The sequence below is a fragment of the Carcharodon carcharias genome, chromosome 8 (assembly GCF_017639515.1).
Source record: "Carcharodon carcharias isolate sCarCar2 chromosome 8, sCarCar2.pri, whole genome shotgun sequence".
In the NCBI taxonomy this organism is placed as follows: Eukaryota; Metazoa; Chordata; class Chondrichthyes; order Lamniformes; family Lamnidae; genus Carcharodon; species Carcharodon carcharias.
This window is the reverse complement of record NC_054474.1, coordinates 169,192,318-169,209,735: the sequence shown is the minus strand read 5'-3', so window position 1 is coordinate 169,209,735 and position 17,418 is coordinate 169,192,318. Positions and strand designations below refer to the sequence as shown.

Genomic DNA, 17,418 nt, shown 5'->3' with positions numbered 1-17,418 from the left:
TGTTCCAATTAAGGTTTAAGCCACCAATGAGGTAACAGCAATAAGAATAGTTCTTCCCAAACCTCCAGGCACACAAAATTCAAACAGAACAACCAGTGAAGAAGAGATTTAAGTGCAAATAGAACTGAGTTACTGGGCTTTGAGAGATTGATTACCAGTGGGCCACAAGTTGAAATTTGGACATCTTTAGCCTAGTAAATAAAGGCACTAACCTATGTAACACAATGTCATTTAAAACTAGAAGGTTTGTGGTTTGACAATTGAATAAACTCATTCTAAAAGACAGCCTAGTTCCAAATCTAGTTAGGGAAAAATTATAAACAAAAATATCTGGAAAAACTCAGCAGTTCTGGCAGCATCTGTGGAAGGGAGCACAGTTAACGTTTCAAGTCCGCATGACTCTTCAACAGAAATAAGGAAAAATAGAAAAGGGGTGAAATATAAGCTGGTTTAAGGAGGGGATGGGGTTGGGACAAGAGAGCTGGATAGGAGGGCCAGTGATAGGTGGAGATAACCAAAAGATGTCACAGGCAAAAGGACAATGAGGTGTTGAAGGTGGTGATATTATCTAAGGAATGTGATAATTAAGGATAGAAAGCAGGACAAGCAAGGTACAGATAGCCCTAGTTGGGGTGGGGTGGGGTGAAGGAATTGAAAAAGGCTAAAAGGTAGAGCTAAAACAATGGATAGAAATACATTTAAAAATAATGGAACTGGGTGGGAAAAGAAAAATCTATATAAATTATTGGAAAAAACAAAAAGGAGGGGGAAATATCAGAAAGGGGGTGGGGATGGAGGAGAGTTCATGATCTAAAACTGTCGAACTCAATATTCAGTCCGAAAAGCTGCAAAGTGCCTAGTCGGAAGATGAGGTACTGTTCCCCCAGTTTGCATTGAGCTTCACTGGAACAATGCAGCAAGCCAAGGACGGACATGTGGGCATGAGAGCAGGGTGGAATGTTGAAATGGCAAGCGACAGGGAGGTCTGGGTAATGCTTGCAGACAGAACAAAGGTGTTCTGCAAAGCGGTCACCTAGTCTGCGTTTGGTCTCTCCAATGTAGAGGAAACCACATTGGGAGCAACATGTACTTCCTTCAAATTAGTCTACTGCATTCATCTTCCGACTCGGCACTTTACAGCCTTTCGGACTGAATATTGAGTTCAACAGTTTTAGATCATGAACTCTCCTCCATCCCCACCCCCTTTCTGATTTTTCCCCCTCCTTTTTGTTTTTTCCAATAATTTATATAGATTTTTCTTTTCCCACCTATTTCCATCCATTGTTTTATCTCTACCTTTTAGCCTTTTTCAATTCCTTCACCCCACCCCAACCCCACTAGAGCTATCTGTACCTTGCTCGTCCTGCTTTCTACCCTTAATAGCACATTCCTTAATATCACCACCTTCAACACCTCTTTGTCTTTTTGTTTGTGACATCTTTTGGTTATCTCCAACCGTCACTGGTCTTCTATTCAGCTCTCTTGTCCCAAACCCCCCCTTAAACCAGCTTATATTTCACCCTTTTTCTATTTTTCCTTACTTCTGTTGAAGAGTCATGCGGACTCGAAACGTTAACTGTGCTCCCTTCCACAGATGTTGCCAGACCTGCTGAGTTTTTCCAGGTATTTTTGTTTTTGTTTTCGATTTCCAGCATCCGCAGTTTTTTGCTTTTACCTTAGGGAAAAAATATGTCCACTACAAGCTATACAGCATGAAGTAAAGCCATAAGGTCTTCTAAGTAATGAAAGAATGTAAGAATGTTCACATTCCATTTCTTGTACCATATGTTTGACTTTGGCAAGTTCCTGCTGCTGAAATCCATCCAGTTCATCCTGCTCGTCTCGTTTCTGGAACAGGTTCAAACTGTGATCCTTCATTTGTTTCAGCTGATTCTCAAACATTGCTTTCTCCTAAGAATTTAATGAATGAAAAGGCTATTAAAACGTACAAATGCATTTTTATACATGCAATTATATCTCAAATATCAATGCCGTCAGGCAATTCTGAAAATGATTTTTCATATAGTCTCTGTATACATCATGGACGCCTAGCTAGGTGATTTTGTTTAAAAGCCTGTAACACAATAGATAAGTTCATGTGATCTGATTTATAAAATACATCTGAAACAAAATCTGTGCTACAGGCTTGACAAGATACTCCAAACCACGGATAGATATGTATGCATGTGTGCAATATAAATTATTAAAAATTACTTGTCTGCATGCATGTGTGTCGCAATGTTTTCCATTCCAAACGTGGCCGTGGAAATTCATATTGGAAACTTCCTATGTATATATGTCAGCTGTAACTACTTGCTGCTCCCAGTGGAAATGGTGCAGCACCATCACTAATGTACCCATTTCACAACAAATATATCTTCCTGTGAGGCACAAAAACCCAAGAGAAAACGTGATCCAATTGCGGCTAACAAGAAGTTAATGGCAGCATTAGATCAAAGGAAGAGGTTTAGAAAGTTACCAAAAAAGTAGTAAGCCTGAGGCTTGGGAGTTATTTTTTAAAAAGCGTTCACAAAGGAGGACCAAGAAACTGATAAAGAAGGAGAAAACAGGATATGAGAGTAAACTTGTGAAAAACAAAAAAAATGGACAGTAAAAGCTTCTATAGGTATGTAAAAAGGAAAAGATTAGCAAAGACAAATGTGGGCCCATCACAGGCAGAGACAGGGGAATTTACAATGGAGAATAGGGAAATGGCAGAAAAACTAAACATATACATTGTGTCTGTCTTCTTGAAAGAAGAAACAAAAATCTCCCAGAAATACTGGAGAATCAAGGGGCTAGCAAGAATGAGGAACTGAAACAAAAAATAGTATTAGTAAAAAAGTAGTAATGGAGAAATTAGTAGGACTGAAATATGTTAAATCCCTTGAAACTGATGATTTACATTCCACAGTGTTGAAGGAGGTGCATCGGTGGTCATCTTCCAAAATTTGATAGATTCTGGAACAGTTCCTGCAGATTGGAAGATGGCAAACATAACCCCGCTATTTAAGAAAGGAGAAATAGAGAAAACAGTGAGCTACAGACCTGGTAGCCTGACGTCAGGACTAGTTAAAATGCAAGAATCAATTGTAAAGGATGTGATGACTGAAGAAGATAAAGATAGGGTTGGGCAGAGGCAACGTCGATTTATGAAAGAGAAATCATGTTTGACAAACGTGTTGGAGCTTTTTCAGCAAGTAACTAGCAGAATAGATGGGGAGGGGAAGAAAACAATGGATGTGGTGTATCTGGATTTGCAGAAGGATTTTGATAAAGTCCCACACAAGAGGTTAGTAAACAAAATTAGAGCAGTTGGGAATGGGGGCAACATACTGGCACAGATTGAGAATTAGTGAACGAACAAAAGACAGAGCAGAGGAACAAATGAGTCATTCTCAGGTTGGCAGGTTGTGACTAGTGGAGTACTGCAAGGATCAGTGCTTGGGCCCCAGCTTATCACAATCTATATCAATGATTTGGATGTGGAGACCAAATGTAATATTTCCAGAAAAACAGAAATGCAGAGTATTTTTTTTAAATGGAGAGAGATTGGGAAGTATTGATGTTCAAAGGAACTGGTGTGTGTCTTTGTTCATGAGTTACTGAAAGCTAGCTTGCAGATGCAGCAAGCAATCAGGTAGGCAATAAAGGCCAACATACCATTTGCAAGAGGATTTGAGTACAGGAGTAAAGATGTCTTGCTGCACTTGTATAGAGACTTGGTGAGACCGCATCTGGAATACTGTATATAATCATATATTTTCCTTACCTAAGGAAGGATATACTTGCCATAGAGAGAATGCAACAAATGTTCACCAGACTGATTCCCGCAATGGCAGGATGTCCTACAAGGAGAGATTGAGAAGACTGGGCCTTTTTGCACTAGAGTTTAGAAGAATGAGAGGCAATCTCGTTGGAACATACAAAATTCTTACAGGGCTTGAAAGAGTAGATGCAGGATGGATGTTTCCCCTGGCTGGACCAGGGATACAGTCTTAGAATAACAGGTGGCTCATTTAGGACTGAGGAGGAGTAATTTCTTCACTCAGTGGTGAATCTTTGGAATTCTCCACCCCAGAGGGCTGTGGAAGCTCAGTCATTGAGTATCTTTAAGACAGAGATCGATATTAGTGAAGAGACCAAGGGATAGGGGGATACTGTGGGAAAATGGTGTTGAGGTTTAAGATCAGGCACGATTAATTGAATGGTGGAGCAAGTTTGAGTGGGCAGAATGGCCTTCTCCTGCTTCTAGTTCCTATGTCCCTACAGCAGATGAGGCTCTGGCCCGCATTGTGCAATCAGGAAAATCAAACCCTTAAATATCATTATTCTTATTTCTCATTAACAGTCAGTTTATTATTATTTAATTGAGCAATTCATAATAGGGAATATCAAAAAGTTATGAAAAATACCTTTTCAAGAATTGAAACTTTTAGCATCCAGTCCTGAAAATAAAAATGGCAATTATTTTTCTTTCCAAATTACAAATGCAGAAAATCTTCAAAAAAGACAAAATTAATGCATATAAACTAACACAATATTTATGGAATCTATAAGTCGCATCTTTTGATTGAACCATATGAGATTCATTTATTTCTTGGACAGCCATAGTGGCACAGTGCATTGTTGTTCGGAAACCATGAACTTGTAAGGTGTATTCACGTCGTCAATTTTAGTGGCTACCAGCAGAAGGAAGGGGCTTTCAATGGGAGCACAAAAATTAACTATTTAGAGCGCATGTCAAACTGTGCCATTCCTCTGTGCTTCTTACTGCAAAGCTCAAAGGGGTATACTGTGTTTCGGTTGTAGCACGAGGAGTTACTCTGAGGCGAAACTACAGTAAGGCATTTAAAAAAAAAATCTTTTTGCAGTTCTTTAAGCAGAATGTATTTTTCTGGTTCCAAAATATTGGCAAATTTTATCTGCAAGGAATTCTAAGATAATTATTGCAGCTTTCAAAATCATTCATCATACACGCTGTGTACGAATGAATACTTCAGTCCAAAACATACACTGTAGTGTAGGAATAATGTTAACTTAATTCTACAACATGATTCAGGTTACCTGATCCTTCTTTTCCAAGGCTAGTGCCATTCCTTCTGCCATTTTTGCTCTGTTGGCTTGATATGTTTCATTCTGTTCCTGAAGTTTCCTCATTGAGGCTGATTTAAAATTTTAAATAAAAATATTGCATATTACTAACTAGCAATAAGTGAAATTGCACTAAGCATCCAATTGCACTGTCCTTTTAAACGATTTTTTAAAATACTTAACATTTATCAATACTTTCTATTGGTAAAATTAACATGTTTGGGTTCTTTTAGAAAAGTCTTTTGCAAATGTTCTTCCATAATTTTCAACAATGGAATTATATTGTTATCCATGTCTTTAAAGACACCAGTAGCAAATAAAATAATTACGAAAGGTTTTTGGTTTTAATTATTTTTAAATGTAACTAATGAAAGAAAGAAATGGATTACCATCAAAAAAACTCAATTAAATTGATCTCTCAATAAGAAACGATAAAAATTAAAGTACGTACAATCCTGATGTTTTTCTAATGCAAGCTCAAGCTTCTCTTTTGTCTTCTGCAAATTTCGCAGCTGCTCGGCATAATCTTGTATTAGGGGAGAGGGGACGCAGGCCAGGAGGAGTTCAAAACAGGTAAAAAAACAAAACACAGGAATAATAATGAGTGAAGGATGTAAATGATTTTCCTCATCAGAAAATCATTACTGTTAAGGAGAACATGTATTGATGACATCCCCTTAACATGTTAATGGTAAAAAGAAAGATTTACTCCGGGACTAGCAAACATAGCATATTACGGAAAGTAATGTTGGAATACATGCTGGTGCATGTGCAGATTAAACACCAAATTGAAACAAAGCATCCTTTTGAACTACTGGAAGAAACCCTTACTGTAATTCATGTGTAACATCTTTCTTCAGTCTTTTCAACCAGTAGTCGTTTGAACATGTAAATTAAGTTTTCAGAAAACATGCTAAATTTCAAATGGATTTAACTTGTGCTCATTTACTATATCCTCATGAGATTTCTCAGAGCCTTGAACAGTTTAAAAACCAACGAACAATATCTAACTAACCACTTCACAAATCTATTAGATCTTAGTAAAGCCAAAAGTGTAAAAACAAATCAATATCTTAAATTAAACCTGTCAGCATTAAACATTTGCAACTTTACCTTTGACAATGTCAAACTTAGTTACTGGATTCGATGTATTCTGCTCTAAAACAAAAACTGGTATTTATGAAATATATCGGTGTGCTTGCACACGAGCAGGGGAGAGACCTCATCCTGAGTGAGACACAGTCAGGGTGAGTATGGGTATTGGCAGTTTGGTGACAGTGGGAATTGAACTGGTAAGTCTTTCTCTTTAATTTCTCTTAAATTTTTGTAAGTTCAGTACTCTAGTTAAAAGGTTGGTAAAGTAGCTGACTCAGCTGACTGTGTGACAGTTAACTGTCAATCACCTGAAGCCTGATTAGGGCCTGAATAGGTGTTGATTACTATTTGAAGCTTAACTAGTGAGAGTCAGCTCAGCTCTATTTAAGAAAGGGACTATTAGAAGCACACTATATCAGCGTGCTTGCACACGAGCAGGGGAGAGACCCATTCGTGAGTGAGACACAGCCAGAGTGAGTGTGGGTATTAGCAACTTGGTGCACAGTGGGAATTCGGTGCAGAGGGGAAGAGGTGCTCTTTGCATTTTTTTTTTTGCTATCCAACTTCTTAAATCTTCAGAGAGTGGTCTTGCCCTGCTGCAGCAGTGGCGGCTACAAGGGAGAGGAATGACTGGTAAGTAGTGGGTAAGGTCGGGTAAGTATTTACTACTTTTATTGCTTATAGTTTAAGGTGTTTTTGTGGGTTATAGTTTGTATATCCTGCAGTAACGAGGATCAGGAAAGAAGGGCCCTAGAGTAATTGATTTAAAAGGTTTAATTCAAAGGGATAAATCATGGCAGGAGCACTCAAAGACATGGTGTACTCCTCGTGCTCCATGTGGGAATCCGGGGACATTTCCAGTGCCTGGGACCAGCATGTGTGCAGGACATGTGTCCAGCTGCAGCTCCTGGAAGCTCAGGTTTCAGAGCTGGAATGGCGGCTGGAGACACTGTGGAGCATCCGGGAGTCTGAGAGCATCGCGGATAGCACGTTTAGAGAGGTGGTCACACCTCAGCTGAAGGGACTTGAAGGAAGGGAATGGGTGACCACCAGGCAGTCCAAGCGAAACAGGGAGGTAGTTCAGGAGTCCCCTGGGGTTCCGCTTGCAAATCGTATTCCATTTTGGAGGCTGATGAGGGCGCTAGTTAATCCAGGGAGTGCAGACGGAGCCAAGCTACTGGCACCATAAGCAGCCTGTCAGTACAGGAGGGGATGAAGAGAGGAAGAGCAATAGTAATAGGGGATTCTATAGTCAGGGGAACAGATAGGCGCTACTGTGGCCTTCAATGTGACTCCAGGATGGTGTGTTGCCTCCCAGGTGCCAGGGTCCAGGATGTCACTGAACGGCTGCAGGACCTCTCGGGTTGTAATCTCTGGATTACTCCTAGTGCCACGTGCTAGCGAGCACAGAAATAGGAGAATAGCGCTGACGAATACATGGCTTAAAATCTGGTGCAGGAGGGAGGGTTTTAGATTCCTGGATCTGGTTTCTGGGGAAAGTGGGACCTGTACAAGCGGGATGATCTACATCTGAACAGAGCAAGGCTGGATGGCCTCTACTTTAATAACAGGAGTACCACAGGTAAAACGGATGAGTTAGTGGTGAGGATTGACATGTGGAATTGTGATATTGTAGCCCTCACAGAGACGTGGTTGAGGGAGGGGCAGGATTGGCAGCTCAACATTCCGGGATATAGAGGGGAGGCGGTAAAAGAGGAAGAGGCGTTGCATTATTAGTTAAGGAGTCAGTTACTGCATTAAGGAGAGATGATATCTTGGAGAGGGCATCGAATGAAGCTTTGTGGATAGAGCTTAGGAATAAAAAAGAGACAGCCACGTTGTTAGGGGTTTATTATAGACCCCCAGATAGTCAGCAGGAAATTGAGGAGCAAATATGTGCAAAATTTGCGAAGGTGTGTAAAAATAATAACAATAGGGCAATTATAGTAGGTGATTTCAACTTTCCCAACATTAATTGGGATAGACATAGTGTTAAGGGATTGGATGGAGTGGATTTCTTGAAATGTATAAAGGAAAACTTTTTAGGTCAATATGTAGAGGGTCCAACAAGGGGTGATAGGAAGGAGTAACAAGCCCAAAGAACCATGGATGACCAGAGATATTCAGGACACGATGAGAAGGAAAAGAGAGGCTTTTAGCAGGTACAAGGGGAACAAATCATTGGAGGCATTAGTGGACTACAGAAAGTACAGTACAGGGTGGAGCTTAAGAAAGCAATTAAGAGAGCAAAGAGGGGATATGAGAAAGCTCTGGCTGGTAAAAGTAGGGAAAATCCCAAGATATTCTATAAGTATATCAATGGGAAGAGGATAACCAGGGAAAGAGTAGGGCCCATTAGGGACCAAGGGGGCAATATATGGGTGGAGCTAGAGGACATCGGTAAAGTGTTGAACGAATATTTCACATCCGTCTTCACCCAAGAGAATGAGGATGAAGGTATTGAACTCAGGGAGAGAAACTGTGAGGTTCTTGAACAAATTGATACAGGGAGTGACAAAGTACTGGAGATGTTGGCAGGCTTAAAAATGGACAAAGCTCCAGCTCCAGATGATGTGTGTCCCAGACTGCTGAGGGAGGCAAGGGAGGAGATCGCAGGGGCTCTGACCCAAATCGTTAATTCCTCTCTGGCCACAGGGGGAGGTGCCAGAGGACTGGAGAACAGCTAATGTGGTTCCACTATTTAAGAAGGGCTGTAAAGATAAGCCAGGGAACTACAGGCCATTGAGTCTCACGTCAGCGGTAGGGAAACTATTGGAGAAAATTCTGAGGAATAGAATCTATCTCCACTTGAAGAGGCAATAGTTTGATCAGGGATAGTTAGCATGGCTTTGTTAGAGGGAGGTCATGCCTAATAAAGTATGATTGAATTTTTTGAGGAGGTGACCAGGTGTGTAGATGAGGGTAGTGCAGTTGATGTCGTTTGTATGGATTTCAGCAAAGCCTTTGACAAGGTCCCACATGGGAGACTTATAAAGAAGGCAAATGCACATGGGATACAGGGTAATTTGATAAGATAGATTCAAAATTGGCTTAGTTGTAGGAGACAGAGGGTAATGACAGAAGGCTGCTTTAGTGATTGGAAACCAGTGTCCAGTGGCGTACCACAGGTATTTGTGCTGGGTCCCCTAACATTCGTCATTTATATAAACTACACTGGGGAGTAGGATTAGTTAGTTTGAGGATGACACAGATTGGATGGGTGGTTAACTGTGAGGTTGAGTGTCTTGGGGTAGGAAGATAAAGACAGGATGGTCAAATAGGCAGATGGAATTTAACCCTGAGAAGTGTGAGGTGACACACTTTGGAAGGAGTAATTTGACAAGGAAGTATTCAATGAATGGCATGACACTAAGGAGTTCTGAGGAACAAAGGGACCTTGGTGTGTGTGTCCATACATCTCTGAAGGCAGAGGGGCATGTTAGTGGGGTGGTGAAAAAGGCATATGGGACACTTGCCTTTGTCAATCGAGGCATAGATTACAAAAGTAGGAAAGTTATGTTGGAATTGTATAGAACCTTGGTGAGGCCACAGCTGGAGTACTGTGTGCAGTTCTGGTCGCCACGTTATAGGAAGGATGTGTTTGCACTAAAGAGGGTGCAGAGGAGATTCACCAGGATGTTGCCTGGGATGAAACATTTAAGTTATGAAGAGAGGTTGATAGATTTGGGTTGTTTTCATTGGAGCAGAGAAGACAGAGGCAACTGATCGAGGTGTACAAGATTATGTGGGGCATGGACAGGGTGGATAGGGAGCAGCTGTTCCCCTTAGTTGAAGGGTCAGTCACAAGGGGACACAAGTTCAAGGTGAGGGGCAGGAGGTTTAGGGGGGATGTGAGGAAAAACTTTTTTACCCAGAGGGTGGTGACGGTCTGTAATACCCTGCCTGGGAGTGTGGTGGAGGCGGGTTGCCTCACATCCTTTAAAAAGTATCTGGATGAGCACTTGGCACATCATAACATTCAAGGCTGTTGGTCAAGTGCTGGTAAATGGGATTAGGTAGGTAGGTCAGGTGTTTCTCATGTGTCGGTGCAGACTCGATGGGCCGAAGGGCCTCTTCTGCACAGAGATCCTGTGATTACAGTTAATTAGTAGGTTTGGATACAAAACACAGAAGTCAATCATTCAAGTTGCCCAATTGATTAGGATCTTTCACACAATTTAGTAACTTAATATGCCTCTAGTAGAGCTTTCACATTTGTAGAGATGAGGTTAAGGGATGACTAGATAGAAGTCTCTAGGCTTGTAAATAATAATAGATTATTTGTACTGATTGGTGAGGTGGTAACAATATAGCACAAGCTTAAGATAACCACAGAATACATAAAAGGGGATTTTGCCAAAGCATTCCACACACTTTACCATAAAGTTTATAAGATTATTTATGGGATTGTAGCTTTAAATTTAGTGTAAATGAAGCGGGGGGGGGGGGGGGGGGTCATGTGACATCTGCCTGACACTAAACTTGGATGGTTTAATTGTTAGCGATCAAAGGAAGGTTTACATTGTTTTACAAAGATGCTGCAAGGTATTTACGCTTGGAAACAATGGCAGCAGTCTCTGAGTATACCACAAGTATATCCCGAGTCTCCCAAAGTCCCAGAAAGGACCACAGCCAGATGCAGGTGGGAGACAGTCTCTAGTCAAAGGGATGCATCCTGCAGCCTCCTACGGATTCCGGGAGATTTGTTCCAGCATGGTGGTGGTAGTGGGGGAGGGGAAGAATCATCAGAAAAGGCATTTCTGCCGGTGCTGGATTTAAGAAACTCAAAAACAAAGGAAGTGCCCAGAGATAGTCACTCAAATTTACTACTTGGCAAAGCAGGGATACGGGAACCCATTGGAAGCTGGGAGCAAATATGGACTGCTTGCTACAAGGACTTTAATTCCGCAGAGAGTGTGATAGGTATAAAAGAGGAGTGTTCCTCTTTGTAGTTTAAAGTGTAAATCATCTACAAAAAGAAAATAGTGTTTAGTCAAAAGTGCTTTTAGTCATTTGTTACAATAAAAGTTTTAAAACACGAAATCCTGTCGAGTCATTCTTTCAGTTATTAAATGGAAATTTGAATCTCTTTTTAGAAGTTATAGGTCTCTAAGGGGATCATAACGCTTATTAAAATGTGAAATTCTCTGCCAGACTATTGTTGAAATTAGTAAAGTGCTCAAAAATAGGAATATTAAAAAGGTACAGGGATCCAATAAGCAGAGATGTAGTGAAACAAATGCAGAAGAATAAAGGGTGACATGATTATGAAAGGTTAAGAGGCAAGTAACATTAGCTTGTTTCACTGATTGTCAAGATGATAACCAGGAGGGCACAAATTTAAAATAATCAGAGTTGAAGGCAAGATTAGAAAACCTTCTATAGAGAGGGTGATTAGAACATGGAATTTTCTGCTCAAGAATCCCTTGTTGAAGCAGAGAGTATAAATTCTTTTAAAAGAACAACGTATAGTTACATGAAAAAGTGAAATATTAAGAGGAGGAGATGGGCAATGAGAAGAGTGGCATTAGGTTAATGGTTTACATGGAGAGAAACATAAGCAAAATTTGATGGACCAAATGGCCTGTTCCTGGAGTGGAACACTTAGTAATACTTTCTACAATAAAAAAAAAAGTAGCTTCAAAAACAAAACTCTGATTAAAATGCTCGAATGAAATAAAATTAGCAGGGGAGGACGATTTATGATTTAAAATCAATACGAATATACTACATTTAAGATTGAGAATTTGGACATCAATTTTTTAAAGCTGTAAAATTGGGACCATAGTGTTACATGCTATTTTAACCCATCATGCATATCATATCAAGGAAGGATAAAATCAAGAATATGGCAGTCCTCTCAATGGCAAAACTCCCAAGTATGTTTGTTGGCACTCATCAAGCAGAGGTAACTTCACTGGCTTGGGCACATTCACAGGATGGAAAATGGTCATACACCCAAGGATTTTCTGTACTGTGAAGCATCCATAGCCAGACAATGAGCAGGATGCCCAAAGTTCTGCTTCAAAGATGCTTCTAACCGTGGCATGAAGGCCCTAAACATTGATTCTCACACCTGGGACACATTAGTTGATAACAGAGGAAAATTGAGACATCACCTGTGGGCCAGCATGCAGCATTATGATGATCAGTGGTTGCAATAGCTTGGCAACAGGTGCTAACACTGAAAACAACAACCCATAATGACACCTGATAACCACTTCACTTGTGTCAGAACCTGCCTCTCATGGATTGATCTCTTCAGCCATCAGCAAAAGTGCACAATATGAACATAGCCCATCCCCAATGGAGGTGATTTTGCTGCATATCCATCATCTTACACAGATGGAAGGATGCGAATGGGAGTTGTTAAAGGGTTAATAAAAAAAACACTATATTAACCTACATACTGTGTGGTTCGAAACTACAACTAGTACACAATCTGCAATTTTGTGTGTCTTTTTATATGCTCTCTAACATAGCAACATACATAGAGATTTACCAGATAACCTAAAGCAAATGTCTGTTAGTTGGTTCCCACTTTTTTGTTAAGCTCTAAATGTTTTCCACAGACTCCAAGGAACTCACAACGCCTCAGTCAACTAAGTAGTTCCCTTTTACAGAAATTACTATTGGGCTGCTAGGTTGACCCGGGCTCAAAATAACAAACAGGGCTAACTCTTCATAACAAAAACAGAATTACCTGGAAAAACTCAGCAGGTCTGGCAGCATCAGCGGAGAAGAAAAGAGTTGACGTTTCGAGTCCTCATGACCCTTCGACAGAACTAGGTGAATCCCAGGAAGGGTTGAAATATAAGCTGGTTTAAGGGTGGGGGGGTTGGGTGGGGGGAGAGGGAGAGAAGTGGAGAGGGGTGGTGTGGTTGTAGGCAAATGCAGTGATAGAAGCAGATCATCAAAAGATGTCACATACAACAGAACAAAAGAACACATAGGTGTTGAAGTTGGTGATATTATCTAAACGAATGTGCTAATTAAGAATGGATGGTAGGGCACTCAAGGTATAGCTCTAGTGGGGGTAGGGGGGAGCATAAAAGATTTAAAAATATTTAAAAATAATGGAAATAGGAGGAGGGAAAAAGAAAAATCTACATAATTTATTGGAAAAAATCAAAAGGAAGGGGGAAGAAACAGAAGGGGGGTGGGGATGGAGGAGGGAGTTCAAGACCTAAAGTTGTTGAATTCAATATTCAGTCCAGATGGCTGTAAAGTGCCTAGTCGGAAGATGAGGTTCCGTTCCTCCAGTTTGCATTGGGCTTCACTGGAACAATGCAGCAAGCCAAGGACAGACATGTGGGCAAGAGAGCAGGGTGGAGTGTTGAAATGGCAAGCGACAGGGAGGTTTGGGTCATTCTTGCGGACAGACCGCAGGTGTTCTGCAAAGCGGTCGCCCAGTTTACGTTTAAAAGGTGTGGCTATGGGTACCCGCATGTCTCTTTATGGGGTATGTGGAACATTCCTTGTTCCAGTCCTACTCCGGCCCCCTTCCACAACTCTTTCTCCGGTACATCGATGATTACTTCGGTGCTGCTTTGTGCTCTTATCGGGACTTGGAAAAATTTATTAATTTTGCTTCCAATTTCCACCCCTCCATCATTTTCACGTGGTCCATCTCTGACACTTCCCTTCCCTTCCTTGACCTCGCTGTCTCAATTTCTGGTGATAGACTGTCCACCAATATCCATTACAAGCCTACCAACTCCCACAGCTACCTCAACTACAGCTCCTCACACCCCGCTTCCTGTAAGGACTCCATCCCATTCTCTCAGTTCCTTCGCCTCCGTCGCATCTGTTCTGATGATGCTACCTTCAAAAACAGTTCCTCTGACATGTCCTCCTTCTTCCTTAACCGAGGTTTTCCACCCACAGTCGTTGACAGGGCCCTCAAACGTGTCCAGCCCATCTCCCGCGCATCCGCCCTCACGCCTTCTCCTCCCTCCCAGAAACATGATAGGGTCCCCCTTGTCCTCACTTATCACCCCACCAGCCTCCGCATTCAAAGGATCATCCTCCGCCATTTCCGCCAACTCCAGCATGATGCCACTACCAAACACATCTTCCCTTCACCCCCACTGTCGGCATTCCGTAGGGATCGTTCCCTCCGGGACACCCTGGTCCACTCCTCCATCACCCCCTACTCCCCAACCCCCACCTATGGCATCACCCCATGCCCACGCAAAAGATGCAACACCTGCCCCTTCACTTCCTCTCTCCTCACCGTCCAAGGGCCCAAACACTCCTTTCAAGTGAAGCAACATTTCACTTGCATTTCCCCCAACTTAGTCTACTGCATTCGTTAATCCCAATGCGGTCTCCTCTACATTGGAGAGACCAAACGTAAACCGGGCGACCGCTTTGCAGAACACCTGCGGTCTGTCCGCAAGAATGACCCAAACCTCCCTGTCGCTTGCCATTTCAACACTCCACCCTGCTCTCTTGCCCACATGTCTGTCCTTGGCTTGCTGCATTGTTCCAGTGAAGCCCAACGCAAACTGGAGGAACAACACCTCATCTTCCGACTAGGCACTTTACAGCCTTCCGGACTGAATATTGAATTCAACAACTTTAGGTCTTGAACTCCCTCCTCCATCCCCACCCCCTTTCTGTTTCTTCCCCCTTCCTTTTGTTTTTTTCCAATAAATTATATAGATTTTTCTTTTTCCCTCCTCCTATTTCCATTACTTTTAAATATTTTTAAATCTTTATGCTCCCCCCACCCCCACTAGAGCTATACCTTGAGTGCCCTACCATCCATTCTTAATTAGCACATTCGTTTAGATAATATCACCAACTTCGACACCTATGTGTTCTTTTGTTCTGTTGTATGTGACATCTTTTGATGATCTGCTTCTATCACTGCTTTTGCCTACAACCACACCACCCCTCTCCACTTCTCTCCCCCCCCCCCCCCCCCCCCCCCCCCCCCCCCCCCCCCCCCCCACCCCCCCCCCCCCACCCCGCCAAACCTTAAACCAGCTTATATTTCAACCCTTCCTGGGATTCACCTAGTTCTGTCGAAGGGTCATGAGGACTTGAAACGTCAACTCTTTTCTTCTCCGCCGATGCTGCCAGACCTGCTGAGTTTTTCCAGGTAATTCTGTTTTCGTTTTGGATTTCCAGCATCCGCAGTTTTTTGTTTTTAACTCTTCATAGTATTTCCTCACCACCGTCCCCATCTTATCACATAACTGTCACCATCAATTTGACAGGAAGCTTTATTTCCCATGCAACAAGATGTTACTGTGTTTGTGAGTTAGGAAAAAAAATCACTCCTACAATTAGATAACAATCTGACTGTTTTCACCTCTTCATACAGTTGACAAGCTAATCCCTAAGGTGCAAGACTGCAGCATTGCGCACATCCAGCAGATGAAATGTTAACAGTTCCTAGTTCTCTCAGCAAATATTAATGGATCCCACATCAATAAACATATTCCCCTCTTGAAAAAAACATGTTAACATTAATAATGGATCTGTATTCAATTGCATTAATAATAATGCAGCATCTAAAGCTGAAGTTTCAAAATAACTGGAGAATTTGATATCATCCTCCAATGGTTTGTCAATGGCTTTCCTGAACTCCCACAATACAGATGCATACAGCCCTTCACACTTTTCACAGAACAATCCATTAAATTTGCCATCAGCACTTAAATAAAAAGATTTCAGGGTCCACATACCGAAATTGCTAAATGCCAGTGTATAGATTCAATCAATTACCAAAAAGGCTAATTGAATGTTGGTCTTTATCTCAACAGGGCTAGAATACAAAGGGTGAAAGTAATTTACAGTTGTACAGCACTCTTTCGAGACCCCATCTGCAGCACTGTATTCAGTTCTGGCTATTGCCTTAAGAATGAGAGCTAGAGTGTTCAGGAGTGATGTCAGAAAGCACTTCTGCACACAAAGAGTAGTGGAAATCTAGAACTCGCTCTCTCAAAGTTGTTGAGGCTAGGTCAATACCGAGGTTGATACTTTATTAAGAAAGAATAAATGGAACCAAAGTTGGTAGAATGAGCTAAAATTTTGATCAACCATGATCTAAATGAATGGTGGAGCAGGTTCGAAGGGCTGAATGGCCTACTTCTGTTCCTACATTGTTTTTCCATGTGAAACTGGGGAAGATGGGGCAATCTTCCTTAAAGCTGCTCTTTCAGTGTGAGCATAGTTTCCAACCTCTTTCTCCCAACTGCTGTGGAGTTTACCACTGTCCTCGCCCTCTTGTACAACTGTCAATTCGTCACTGCTGCAATGGGCCAAATGCAGTTTCTCAGTCCTTTCCAATCACAGAAAGGAACCCATATCCAGATAAGAGGACAGTTAAACTCAGTTCAGAGGTGAATATATAGCAATACATCAATGATTTTGTTAAGTCCAAACTCAACTAATTCTAATGCTCTCTTGTCTCGACTCCCAGCTGGCAACGTCCGTAAACTTCAGCTCTTCCAAGACTCTGCTGCTCGCATCCAAACCTGCACCAAATCCCATTCACACATCACCGTTGTGTTTGCTGATCTATGTTATCTCCTGATCTGGCAAAGCTTCAAATTTAAAATTCTCATCCTTGTTTTCAAATTCCTCCATGGCCTCACCCTTCTGTGTGTAATCGTCTCCAGCCCTACAAATCTCTGAGATCTTTACATTCCTCCAATTCTGACCTCTTAAGCATCCTGGATTTCTGGCACCCACACCTTCAACTGTCTAGCCCTTAGTTCTGTAATTCGCTGCATAAAGCTCTCTACTTTTTCTCCTTCATTTCAGACACTCCTTAAAATGCTCTTTGGCCAAGTCTTTGGTAACCTGTTCTAATATCTCCTTGTAGTTCGGTGTCAAATTTATTTTGATAATCGCTCCTGTAAAACTTGTTGGGTTATTTGTGACTACATTAAAAGTACTTTATAAATGCTTGTTGTTTTTGCTGCACAAGTCACATCCAATTGAATGGTGTGCAAGTTACTGATTACATGCCATAATCTTGCTATGACTATCACCCTCTGCTTCTTGCCACTCAGCCAATTCTGGATTCAGTTTGCCAAATTGCCTTAGATCCCAAAGTTTTAAGAGTTATCAACCGGTGTCCTTTTGAAGTCCAACCTTGCTTTCACAGATCAGTCTTGCTGATCTAAATGTACCATCATTTAGTGGCAGAACTGCCTGCCTCCAATTGGCTGGCAGCTCTTTGAGGCGGACTACCTCCTGGAGATGGACGGA

At 41.7% G+C, this 17,418-nt stretch overlaps 1 protein-coding gene across 2 annotated transcripts in view; it reads right to left on the bottom strand.

Moving 5' to 3' along the window:
- Window positions 1–17,418, bottom strand: part of golga1 (golgin A1) — a 65,330-nt gene that overhangs the window by 34,539 nt on the left and 13,373 nt on the right. Inside the window, exons 4-7 of one of the 2 annotated variants that reach the window (XM_041194116.1) lie at window positions 5,546–5,620; window positions 5,068–5,165; window positions 4,416–4,448; window positions 1,783–1,911 (exon numbers count right to left, since the gene is read on the bottom strand). In XM_041194116.1, coding sequence (XP_041050050.1) covers window positions 1,783–1,911; window positions 4,416–4,448; window positions 5,068–5,165; window positions 5,546–5,620 — 335 coding nt within the window. The remainder of the gene's footprint in view (window positions 1–1,782; window positions 1,912–4,415; window positions 4,449–5,067; window positions 5,166–5,545; window positions 5,621–17,418) is intronic. The other variant, XM_041194117.1, reaches the window with a different exon arrangement.